General features: G+C 38.2%; 1 protein-coding gene across 5 annotated transcripts in view; it reads right to left on the bottom strand.

Annotated features, from left to right (window-relative positions):
• The window catches only part of LOC122071582 (uncharacterized protein YnbB-like), a 90,761-nt gene that overhangs the window by 66,109 nt on the left and 11,662 nt on the right, over positions 1-12,990 (bottom strand). For all 5 annotated transcript variants that reach the window (XR_006138214.1, XR_006138218.1, XM_042635988.1 and 2 more), the window contains exons 3-6: positions 9,916-10,026; positions 9,756-9,818; positions 9,531-9,644; positions 9,260-9,409 (exon numbers count right to left, since the gene is read on the bottom strand). Coding sequence is in view for 3 of the 5 variants with exons in the window: in XM_042635988.1 (XP_042491922.1) it covers positions 9,260-9,409; positions 9,531-9,644; positions 9,756-9,818; positions 9,916-10,026 (438 nt within the window). In the remaining 2 variants the exon portion in view is untranslated. The remainder of the gene's footprint in view (positions 1-9,259; positions 9,410-9,530; positions 9,645-9,755; positions 9,819-9,915; positions 10,027-12,990) is intronic.

Below are 12,990 nucleotides of genomic sequence, written 5' to 3'. Positions count from 1 at the left end.
CCCGATCGCAGGGACATGTTTCATGGAGTTTATAGGGGATGTTCCTAACATCATTCGAAGCCAAGAAAATCCCAATTCCACTAAGCCGTTTGGGAGATACGTCGATCGAATGATCGAAACCCTAGTTGGTCTTTTGGCAATACATGTTACCGGAGCTCACCGGGCTTGGTTCGAGCTCGGCAACAACACCAGGAGGGTAGAACACGCATTATACGACCTTAACATGGTTTGTACACTAAGATTCCCTCCATACCTAGCTTTGTCTAGGTCAAAATGAAGAGAGAGAGTGGTGGAAGTGAGTGTATTTACCTCCGGCAGCAATTTCGGCAACTTGGCGGCAGCCGGCACCAAGGTAAGCCTCCAACCCTCTTCTTCTTCCTCTTCTTCTTCCTTCCTCTCCTCTTTCTCTCCTCTCCTACGTTGAGCACAAGGGAAATGAGGATTCATTTCCTCATTTCCCAACTTATAACTTAAGTGGACCTTAGGGTCTGTTTGGGTTGGACCTCTTTTGGACCAATCAGGTTAAAATGAATTTCGGGGCATGAGGACCCGACCATTTAGGTCCATAAAGTGCTCACGTCACGAGGAAGGTGTGGAGGATGATTTGGAGTCATCCGAAACCATTTACGATGCGAGAGGCGGGAACCACGGGCATTGAAACCCCGACAGCAGCTTGTTAACCCACTGGAAACAGGCACCGGATCCAGGCCCAGGCTGCTTCTGGTGGCATCATAGTTGTCAAGGCGTCGCTAGGCGTCCAGGCGATTTGCCTGGTGCCTAGGCGATAGTCGCCTTATTGTACTGCATGCCGCCTTGAGTTTTGGCACTTATTTATGCCAAATATCATTTAAGTAAATGCATATTTGTTATTTCATTTACTTAAGATATTATTCATAAATAAGCAAATACCCCCTATTTGAGTCCAATAAAAATAGTTTAAAAATCAAATTCCAAAATCATAAAAAGTCAACCCCCCAGTCCAAGAAGAAAAACTAGATTTTGGTTATAGGGGCGATTTTCAACTTTTAACCGCTGGAGTTTTTCTCAATTATGAAAATTTTATAAATTATATCATGTTAAAACATTGCTAAAAATCAAAAGTCCGGTAAAATAATTTTTTGTTTTGATATCCATAAAATGATTTTCATTCAGGCGATTTTAACAGTATTCGCGCACTTAAAAATAAGTTTGACCGGAGTATAACTTTGTCATTACAACTCAGATTTAAGCAATCTTAGACTTGTTGGAAAGCTGGTTTTATATTATAACTGATACAAGAAGTCTCATATAAAAATTATATCATTTGACCAGTCAAACTTATTATAGAACCAGAGCATTTCTCTAAATTTTGATTTTTTATAACTTAATATGACTTAATGTTAATTTTTTATGATTTAATATGGATAAATGTTGATTTTTAATGACTTGATGTTGCTTAATCGTGATTTTTTATGATACAAGGTATATATAGCTTACTAAATAATGTTAGAAAATAGGAAAAATAAAAAATAACAATTGGTCGCCTTGTTCGCCTCAAGGCGTGCGCTTTCTCGCCTAAGCGCTTAGACAACCCTCCACCGCCTTGGTTCGCCTTGTCACCGTGACAACTATGGGTGGCATATTTCCAGTGGTCATGTCTTGACAGCTTGCTGTCCCATGGCTGGTCTCGCACGGATGGTTGCCCTCGAACATGCTCAAGGCCTTTCGACAATTTTTTATGTATGTCGGAATTCAAGTGGGGGGAGTTGGGTCACTTACCGTCTGGAATCAGAAGGTATGAATCCCCTCCAGTTAGATAGGCACGCAATGCATGAACATGTGGGGTCATCCCTACCCCTTTGGCAATGCGCAGTCGCGAGCCAAAACCCGGTCGTACTTCCGATCTCCGATCTAAGGCCTGTCACAATAGTACAAATTAGACTGGATTAAGGCACGGGTGAAACAATTGAAGCTCCCCTTTTGCAGGTCCATTAGGACCCTATTGATGGCCACTCAACCAGAATCTTGGCACCAACTGAAGTCTGTAACTGAAGTTCTCAAAAATCTCCTATTTGTTTCCTAATTCATGCCCTCAACAAGAACCTGCAGATCTCTATATTCAGCCATCAGAACTTTGCCCATCTTTTGAGGGTTTGTTCCCCTATCTAAGGTCTTCCTTTGATCATCTGAAGCTGCTGCCTCTGGTTCCTGGGAACTTACCAAAAGTTTCCTTTTTCGTGATCAAATCAAGAATCGCATATCTCTCAAGTCTGCTGTCGGAAAATTGATCAAATTTTGGATGGTTTGTTGGGTCCAACAAGATCTCCATTCCGTCCAAATTTCATCCCCAATAGAGTCCTATTGTGTGAGTTATGGATTACTGAAGTTTTGATATAAATTAGGGTTTTGGTCTAAATTCCAGAATTATTGTTGGATCTGAACTTATTTATTAGTGATTTTTGGAGTCTTCTTTTATCATTTACTGGGGTTAGTTACACCTGTAATAAGCCTCACATCATGTGATGAATCCAGGGTTCAAAATTTTGACCAAATATAGTCGAAATTATATCTCAAGTGCTCGATACGATATACCAGGTTACTTTTAAAAGTTCCCAATTTCGACCCATTTCAACAGATTTCGACAAATTTTGACCATTTTGGTTGAAATTTCGACCAACTCGATTGATTCGACCATTTTGGTCTAACCAGCCCCTTATAAAAGGGCTTGTTTCATGGGAAACAAGCTCATTTTGCAAAAATCAATTTTTGTCCCCCTCTATTTCGACTGCAAGAGGTGGGAAACATAGGAAATCAGCCAAGAAATTGAAATTTTTCCATCAATCTTCATTCTACACTAGAATCTTACACAAGCAAAGTACATCGGCCTAAAGAAGGGTTCTGGGAGCAAAAAGGCAAAACACCATTTTCCCCAAATATCTTTTTTTTTTTTTTTTACAATGTACTTGAAATTGTAGAAGATTTCAATTTTTTTTTTTTTTTTTTTTTTTTTGCATCCTCTACATTATGTTTTGTTTATTTTAATTATGTATTTTTCATTTTTAATTAGTAACTTATATATGTAGTAGTAGTAGTACAGCTTCAAGCAATGTATATTAGCAAACTTAGGCCAACACCACAAGTATCACTTTAGGTGTTTTTTTCATGAAACTAATTTGAATGTTAGAAATGTCTAAAATAGGGCATACACAAAAAAAAAATAATAAATAAATAAATAAAACATAGTTTGGGGTTCCAAAGCAAGGTTTCCACCATTGCAGGCAAAATTCCCATATTTCCACGAAATTTCGATCTCGACCAGGGTTGGAACCCAAAATTTTGAACCTTGGATGAATCAGAATTCTGTTGTGGTGATTCAACAGGTGGCTTGGTACCTTGGTGATGATTCCAGCCTAGGCCTTATGTGGTGATTCCCAGGTCATATTCTTTTCTTTTCTATCTTTTTCTTCTCCTCTAAGTTTCCGAAACTTGGGTCAATATTGTACTTTAAATTCTTAAGCATTTCACTTTTGATTTCTAATCTTAGATTCCAGTTTTATGATTCTGATTCTCTGCATTATTGAGTTCTTGCTGTATCTTTCTTTCTGATTCTGAATAACTGGTTGATGTTTTGTAGTTTCTGGATTCTGCTGTGGGATTATCTGTTACGGACACATCCTATTCCTATCACTCCTAGGATTCTTCATAACTAATGATCCAACTATTGGATGGACTTGATATTCTGATATAATCTTCCCCTAAATATTCTAAGCATTCGATCAGCTTTGGGTTTAGTTCTATCTTTTACTGTTGAGTAACTTGAGTTATTTAAATTCTATTATTCTGGTTCTACAATTCTGTTATGAGATTCCTTGTTTAAGTGGAATTCTGTCAAATTTCATAATCAGACCATCTGATCTTTCTGAAACTTTGATATGTTCTTCTCCTATATTAGATTAATTTGATATCTTCTCCTATATTAGATTAATATTTGACCAGAATTTCAATCATATCAGGTTCTTTGATTCTGTGTTATTGAGTTTTCTTTGAATCCGGTTCCTACTTTCCTGTGATTATGGAAATTTCTGTCAGTTTCTAAACCCTAATGCCCTAGGTGATTAGAACAACATCAATTAGCCTTTATAGATAGTTCAGGAAAGATTATTGCACATACTCAAGTTCTCATGGTGCCACTACTCATGTTCTCCTTGTATATGCTTCTTTGGGCCCCATGGTGAGACTGGGTGCTCTAATGAAGTTTTTTTTAATCCCCTACGAGAATTTACTTAATAGACAACTAGAAATTTTAGGATCGCAGGAGAAAGGAACTATAACCAGATATAAAGAAGCTTCAATAATTCGAACAAAACAGATAAGATGAGTCTGACACCTTCACTAATGCAGAAGTAGATTACAAGAAACTACCCCAGTAGTTTATAACCCCAAACAAGACAGATAGGACCAAGAAACAAAGAAATAATACCATTAAATAAACCCCAAAGATACAACACCCATACAGAAGCAAAACCAGCCCAAAACCCAACCTGATAGGAGAGAGAAAGACCTGCTATAGAGCTGGAGAGAGAGTTGCGGACAGGTCTGTAGGGCTCCAATTGAGCTGCAAATTTGGTCGATTGTAGGGCCCAAGGAGGGAACAAAAACCCCAAATATGAAGAGCTTCTGACGGCGGGTTTGAGAGCTATGTGCTTTCTTGATTTTCAGACCTAGGAGAAATAATAAGAAAGATTTGCAGGAACAGCAGCTTATCTACTTCAGAATACCTTCAAGAGAGGATCAATTGATCTTCTTAGAGTGTAGAACCAGTCACCCAAAGGATTTGCAGGTCAGATCTCAGACTTGGGCAACAATGGAGGTTGATTGGCTTCAAGAACAGAAACCCTTTGGATGATCGATTATGACTCTTGCAGTTTTGGACAGATTTGGTTCTTCTTGAAGGCTAATGACAATAACAGTAAACAAAGAAAAGATTGAATGCTGAAACAAAGAAGAAACAAGGGAAAGGTGTGAGAGGAAGTGGCTATCTCAGCCTGGGCTTCTCACCCACAGCCATCCTAGCTGCTCTAAGCAATAAACTGCAAATCATCTTTATTCAAATATGAAATTATGAGTACATAGGCTCCTCTATTTAAATATGGCAGAATAGCAATCCTATCATAATTAGGAGCTAGTTTCCAAATAAGACTAGACACTCCTAGAGGATTTGTACTCATAATAGGACTAGGACTATAACTCCAACATGGAGTAGGACTGGAACTCCAATATATGGAGTAGGTAACTAACTAGTCATTCACTAATAGGGAAACCTAAACTGACTAAAACTGAAATAACAAAGGAAATAGACTCAAAATATGACTCTAACTAAACTAATGAATTAAATCCCGTTTTCCTACTTTCCACCCATATTTTAGACCCATTAAAGTGGTCCATTACAAAGAAAACCCATAGGATCAAAGGCCCAACACATACATAACCCAACTCAATGCTTATTTGCAATAAAATAAGCCCATTAATTGAATTATCTGCATCAGTCACTCTAGCTGGACGCCTGGAAGAGAATATCTGTATAGTTTGATATAGTTCTGACGGTTGGATCTTGACTATGGAGAAATCCTACTGCAACTAGGAAAACTCCAAAACTTTAAAATCAACTAGGGAATTTAAGAACTCAAAACAAAGATGAATTAGGGATTCAAATTGATGATTCAGCAGTAGACTGTATTTAGTTTCAGCAAAGCAAATAAGAAGGCAAAAAGAAACCAGAATATCACAGAATTCTAATCAAAAGTCAAACAACACTCAGGACTTCAGTTAAGAAACAAATTTGAAATTGAAAATTTGACAGAACATTTAAGTGGTAGGCAAATTCTGGCCTGAACTGATACAGAAAAGATAGAAGAAGGATCAAAGATAGATGGTTGTCAACGCATCGCTTATGCGTTTAGGAAGCTTTGTCTTGACTAGCTCCTAGGCGCCTTTCTGGTGTCACCTTAAATTTTGCCCCCCTCACCCACCTTTGTTTGTGATGCAGATAAGGCTGCACTTACCTGGTTGGACCAGCATGTCTGACTTTGGAAGCTAAGAAGAACCAGTTGATGCGGATCTGGGTTCCAATAGACTGGAATCGAATCGCTTAGGGCCCACAATAATGATAAAATATCTCAAAGTAATGGTTGAGGGGCAATCTTGTAAATTCAGGAACACTCAAGAACTTAAAAGAATATAAATTAACTAATAGGGTCAAACTGGAATATAAAAGTAGAAGAGAAGGGGTAATCTGTAATTGCTAAAGTAAGGGGGGAATTAATAGAACACAATTTAGGAAAAATAGGGGGTTAACTGTAAATACAGAAAATTAGGTCACTTAAGAATTAAAAAAAAAAAATCACCTTCTTCCTTCTCACGATACTAACCAAAGGCAGAAACCAATTTTCTGGTTTAGGAGGGAGGAATCCTTTGTGGGCCTCTCTGTTAGCTTCGAAACTTCTAGGACAGGTTGCCATCGGAGTTCTCTATTATGTAAACTTCATAAGCTGCCCAAGGAACACAACGGAGAAAGGTAATTGATGTCTGAAACAGCCACTGGCGGAAGAAGGAGGGTCCAGCCTGCTTGCAAAGCTCGATCCAACCAAGGGAGTGTTATTGGAGCTTAAGGTTTTAGGACTCAAGTCGACCATGAAGGGGCTTCCTTCATTCCAAATCTCAGCCCAAACAGATCAAAGGATAGAGAGTTCAACCCACCTGATTAGGGCAGCACTTGTCGCCCATAAACAGAGTAAAAAAAAACACAGCAATAATAATGAAGGGGAAGAGGAAGAATTAGAAGAAGGAGAATGAAAAATAAGAGGTTAGAAAAATTCAGAAAGGGAGGAAGAGAGGGTCGGCAGCCATGGCAATCATCGTTTCAACCAAATTCCTATTCTTCAAACTTCAAAATCTAAAACTGAAATTTCTCCATCGATTACATGTCCAATGTAAAGAAAGAAATCAAAAAATTAATGGCAACTAACTTAAAATAGAAACTAATCTAAAATTAGAAACTAGCTAATTTCAAACAAATTGTTTCTAAAACAAAAGAAAATCAAATCAAAAGATTTTTTTTTCCTAAGTCCATCGTGTGTCCAACCCAGGTTTTTGGTCTGACAAGGGTTGGTAGTAGTTTAGTTAAATAATGTCTTTTTATTTTATCATGTTTGTTTTGGGATAGGATACGTAAGAGATAGAGAAGTAGGAGTCTATTTCAGTGTTAGAATCTAAGTAGGAGTCTTGTTATTTTCTCTTTAAATACTTGCATATACTAAAAGTTGAAGAAGGTGAAATTATTTGAATGAGAATTAGTTGATTTATGCAATGTGTGAGGTGTGAATCCTTTCCTTTTCCCCCTCTATTCTAGTTCCTTCCTTCTCAACTTCCTTCTTCTTCTTCTTCTTATTTTTGTTTTTATCTTCTCTTCTCGTCTTCTCCTCTGCTGGTTTTTTTTTTTTTTTTTTGTTGTTGGAACCCTAGAAAGGGTCTCGATCAAAGGAAGTTGGAGAAAGAGGGGCGGTGAGACAAAGGGTCGATTCTTCTTGGACAGAATAGATTCTTTTTTTTTTTCTTTTTTGCGCCTGTCAGAACCCTGGAAAAGGGGCTCGATCAAAGGAAGTTGGGAGAAAGAGGGTGCAGTGAGACAGAGGGGTCGATTCTTCTCTAGACAGAATCGATTCTTTATTTCTTCTTTTTTTTTTTTTCTTTTTTTTTTACTATTTTTAGTCTTTGTAGAAACCAGAACCGAGAATGGGAAGCAAAGAAGAGAGATGGAGAGGAAAGGATAGGGATCTTTCGGCTCTGATACCAAGTTGATGGAAAAAGGAAAAAACTAGAATAGAGGGGGAAAAGAAAGGGAATCACACCTCACACATTGCACAAATCAACTAATTCTCATTCAAATAATTTCACCTTCTTCAACATTGAGTATATGCAAGTATTTAAAGAGAAAATAACAAGACTCCTACTTAGACTCTAACACTAAAACAAACTCCTACTTCTCTATCTCTTACGTATCCTATCCCAAAACAAACATGATAAAATAAAAAGACATTATTAAACTAAACTACTACCAACCCTTGGTTGGACCGGTTCTGCTTAGCTCTTGGCTTCCAAAGTCCGTTATGCTGATCCAACCAAGTAAGTGCAGCCTTATCTACATTAGTTTTCCTAGGCACCGTGACAACTATGGAAAATACCAAGTTAGGAATCCACCAAGTAGACTATTGAATCCACAGCAGCATTTACTGAATCCATAGTAGCATCTAGTAAATCCATAGCAGCAAAAGTTTCAGGAAAGCCGAAGACTATATTTCATAAATTCGTGCACCTGAATAGCTCGCTATATAGGTAGATACAGACTCTCAAAATCTAACCCCTAACATGACTAGAATTAGCCTAAACCAACTAGTAATCAAACTAGCAACTTTATTGACCCATAAAAGACTTGAAACAACTCATTCTAAGACTCCAACTTAAACTAAACAATAAAGTCAATCATCTTCCTAACTCATACCCTTATTTTAAGCCTACTAAAGTGGTCTATTACAATGAAAAATCATTGGACCAAAGGCCCAACATGCATAGAACCCAACCACTTTTATAATTTTTCTGCGTCATGCTCTATTTGTTAAATTTATTTACTAAAAAAAGAAAGAAAATTACTGGAAATTAAATTTAAGAAATGAATCAAGACCAGAATGGAACAAAAATAGTGAAGAAAAGTGCAAGTTTGATTGCACTAATGAGTCTGAAAATAACTTTCTCTTTTCGTTTTTATTCCTCACTTTCATTTTCCATCATGACTAACACAAAAATCTAGAAGTACCTGAAAACATCTCAACTTCTGGATATGTTAACTAAATAGTCGAAGTAAGATGGTAGACAGAGGACTAGAATATGCAAGAGATTATAAGATAACTTGCCAAAAAATAAATTTCTCAATCAAACTAAATAAAATTTTAAACATAAGACTTCAATTGTTCCATTCCAAGTTGACTTAATTCCATCATCATCACTTCTGACTTGGTATGTAATCTTTAAGCCTAGGGAATAGCAGACTTGAGCAAGCAATGGTGCACCAGCCAGATCCCCATCCAATACCCCAATCCCCTATTTGCAATAATCCACTTAATGACCCACCAGCATAGTCATTTGCAAAAAGTTAAATTGGGAAACAGAAAATAAGTAAGAGAAACACTTTTAACCATCTGTTACAGCCCATGTCAAAGAGGCTTACCTTGATTATCTTTATTGCTCTCCCTATCTCATTTACACTCAAACTACAGCGCCATGAATAACCACAAGACCTCTGTATGAGGGCACACTTTGTTTGCGGTCTCAGAGCAATTGTAAGTGCTTTCCAGTCAAGTCCACCATCTTCTGCAAGCTGAATATGAACTTTATAAGAAAAAAACAAGGAGAAAAGAAGAGGGTTGGGGGGGGGGGGGGGGGAATGTAACACTAAGTAAGAGACATCCGAAGAATATTTGTTATCATGAGTAATTAACTGGAACTTCTCGGTATTTCACCCCAAAATCTTTAAGAGAACCAAGTCCATGAGAGTCCCTAATTCCAAGAACTTCCTCTAACGTGTCATAAGGAGCACCGGCAACTGCCAAAAGCTGTTAATCCAATAATAAGAAGAAAAATAAATGTAGTAACAAGATGTATGAGAACACGATAAAACCACAAAATATGGATATTCTACCTTGTAATTACTATCGAAAACTCACCTCATCCCCCGGCCTAAGAAAAGCAAATAAAGCACAAGCGATGGCATGAGTACCAGAGAAAAACTGTAAACCAAGAAAAAAAATAGTGTCAACAAAATTACTCACAATTTCCTAGTAAACAATGCAATTTATAATAGAATAATAATAGCATATTACAGACCTGAGATCGAACTATTGCTGACTCTGCCCCAACAATTTCTGCAAAAGCTTTGTCAAGTGCTTCACGCCCCCCGGCTTCATCGTGACCATAGCCAGTGGATCCTGCAAAGTGCTGATGCAAGCAATGTTATGACAATTATAATCAACACAAAAATGCAAACATCTAAGGAATTTGTCCAGAGGCAAAACACAGCTACCAAAATCAAGATTCAATCGGAGTGCTAGAGCCATGATGATGACACAGCCAATTATGGTGTTGCATACATTCATAAATCATAGAATCAAAAGGACCAAATCCTGAATATCATTACTGATGCAGATCAAAGCTTGAAGAAGAAGACAAAGCAAGAGTCAGAAATTACTGTTCACGAAACACTGTTCACGTGACGCTGTTCACGTGAACGGTAAAGTGGTTCCATATTTCATATTTTAGTTTCCTATTTTAGTAGTATGGTTGTGTTTTTAGGAAGTCTTAATAGTTGCTATTTTGTTTCCTAATTAGAAGATAGGAGAAGTTTATATTTCTGCATTAGTTTCTATTTCCATGAGTTGCTATTTTGAATTAGCTTCTATTTTCATTAGTTTCTATTTTGTGCCAAGCTTCTATTTTGTAATTTCAGACCTCTATATAAGGAGGGTCTGCTATAGACACAAAACACGATTCAATTAATGAAGTTTGCTGCAGCTATTGCTTGCTCCCTCTCCTGAGAAAGGAAGACAAACAGCTGGGATAACTGTGGGTGAGATACCCAGACTGAGATAGTCATTCTCACCCACATCTATCTTGCTTTGAATCTTCTTTTCTTTTATTTTCTAATTTCTGTTATTGTTTACTGTGCGGAGCGTGTGTGTGGATTAAACTAACTTTATTTGAAGACTTAACAAGGATCGAAGCCTGGAGAACCAGTTCAGCATCTCAAGGTCGACTGCAGGTTTTGGGGTTCAAAACTCAAATCGGCAAGGCCCCTTTCTCCTCTTCTGTCCAGCAGATTTGAAGTCCCTCTGGAGGGTTTAAAGGCCATCTCAAGGGGATCTCTCGACCAAGGTTTCAGCCCCTGCTATTGATGCAGATAAGTCACTTGGGCTTATTTTATTGCAAATAAGCCTTGGGTTGTGTTATATATGTATTGGGCATTCGATCCCATGGGTTTTCTTTGAAATTGACCACTTTAATGGGCCTAAAATATGGGTAGAAGGTAGAAAAACGGGATTTAATTCATTAGTTTCATTAGTTGTTATTTAATTCAATAAAGGCCCATTAGGCCATTGGTCGGTTGTAAAGCCCTATATGGACTATTAGTTAGTTAGTCATATTTCATGTTGGAGTCATAAAGTCAAGTTCTAGTCCTATTTTGAATTCCTAGTTGTAGTAGGAGTGTCTACTTCTCTTTGAAAACTAGCTCCTAATCTTAGTATGATTGTAAATTTCCCCTCTATAAATAAAGAGGCATATGTACCATTATTTCACAGATTTAAATGAAAGAAAGTTCGCAACTAAATGCTTAGAGCAGCTGAGATAGCTGTGGGTGAGAAGCCCAAGCTGAGATAACCACTTCCTTTATTCTCTTTCACCCTTCTTAATCCCCCATCTGTTTTATTCTTCTTTTTCTATTTTATTTGCTGTAACATTTAAGAGGTATAATTCAGATTCTGTTAGAAGCTATTACAGTCCAGAACCGACCAGTATCAGTGAAGATTTTAAGTGGAAGATCGATCTCCATATCTCCCTCCTTTGACCTCTGATCTGTAAACCCTTTTAAGGGTGTGTTCTAGGCTGCTATTAGACCACTCGGTCTTCTTCTTCAAGCTATCTAAATCTGTCCAATAGCTATTCTAAAGAATCTTGAAGTTTTCTCTCTCCTAGGTCAAAAAATCAAGAAAACTTGTAACTTCACAACCAGCCGTTAGAATCCTCTCAACTTTGGGGGTTTTGTATCCTCCCTAGGGACTATCTACGCCTAAGAGTGCAACTTAATCAGACTCCTACAGACCTCACCTCACCTCTCTCTCTCTCTCTCTCTCCAGCTCTAAAGCAGGTCTTTCTCTCTCCTATCGGGTTGGGTTTTGGGCTAGTTTCATAGTTTTTAAGGCGCTGGTGCGGTCCAGTAGGGGTAAGGCAATTAGCCGACTCAGGAGTAGTGTAAAAGGCGGCCGCCTTTTACACTAAGGCGCTGAAAGGCGTGTAAGGCGTCGCCTTACAACGCCTTGGTGTGCAAGGCGGTCGCCTTATGTGCTGGATATTTAAAAAATAAAAAATTAAAATTGTTTTTCTAAAGATTCCAAATCACATATTATTATTGGGACGTGTATAAAATCTGATGCACATGTGATGCATTGGATCAAAAATCATATAAAAACTAAAAACCCTTACCATAAAAAATAAAAAATAAAAAAACCCAATCAAAAGTTCAAAACCGTGTGCCTCTCTCATTCTTTCGTGTGCCTCTCATTCTCTCTGAGTCATTTGCCTCCAAAACTCAAAACCCCAAGCCCCAACGTCCGACGAGGCGACGATCATCCTCCGGCGACTTCTCTTCTCCTTCGACAGACTTCGGCGACATCCGGCGACAACCGGCGACATCCGGCGGCATCTCCATCTTCTTCGACAGCCTTCGAAGCCTTCGGCGAGCCTTCGACAGCCATCGGCGGCATCTCCTTCTCCTTCGACGGCCTTCGACAACCTTCGGCGAGCCTTCAACAGCCTTCGGTGACATCCGGCGAGCCTTCGACAGCCTTCGGTGACATCCGGCGACACCTTCGACAGACTTCGGCGTCATCTCCTTCGCTGGCAGCATCTCCTTCGACAAACTTCACTTCGACAGCACTTTGTAAGTTAAATTTTTTTTTTCTCTCTTTTCTTCTTTCTTCTCCCTGCTTGTTCCTTCTGCGTATGATTTTTTTTTTTTCTTTCTGTGACTGTGTTGGCTGCTGTTGTAACTTTGTAAGTGAAGTGTTTTTTTTTTTTTGGCATGCATAGTTTTCTCTTTTCTTCTTTCTGCGCATGATTTTTTTTTTCTTCCTGTCACTGTTTGCTGCTACAGCACTTTGTAAGTGATTTTTTTTTTTTCTTTTCTTC

The sequence above is a fragment of the Macadamia integrifolia genome, chromosome 2 (genome assembly GCF_013358625.1).
Source record: "Macadamia integrifolia cultivar HAES 741 chromosome 2, SCU_Mint_v3, whole genome shotgun sequence".
Lineage (NCBI taxonomy): Eukaryota > Viridiplantae > Streptophyta > Magnoliopsida > Proteales > Proteaceae > Macadamia > Macadamia integrifolia.
This window is presented reverse-complemented; position numbering and strand designations above follow the sequence as displayed.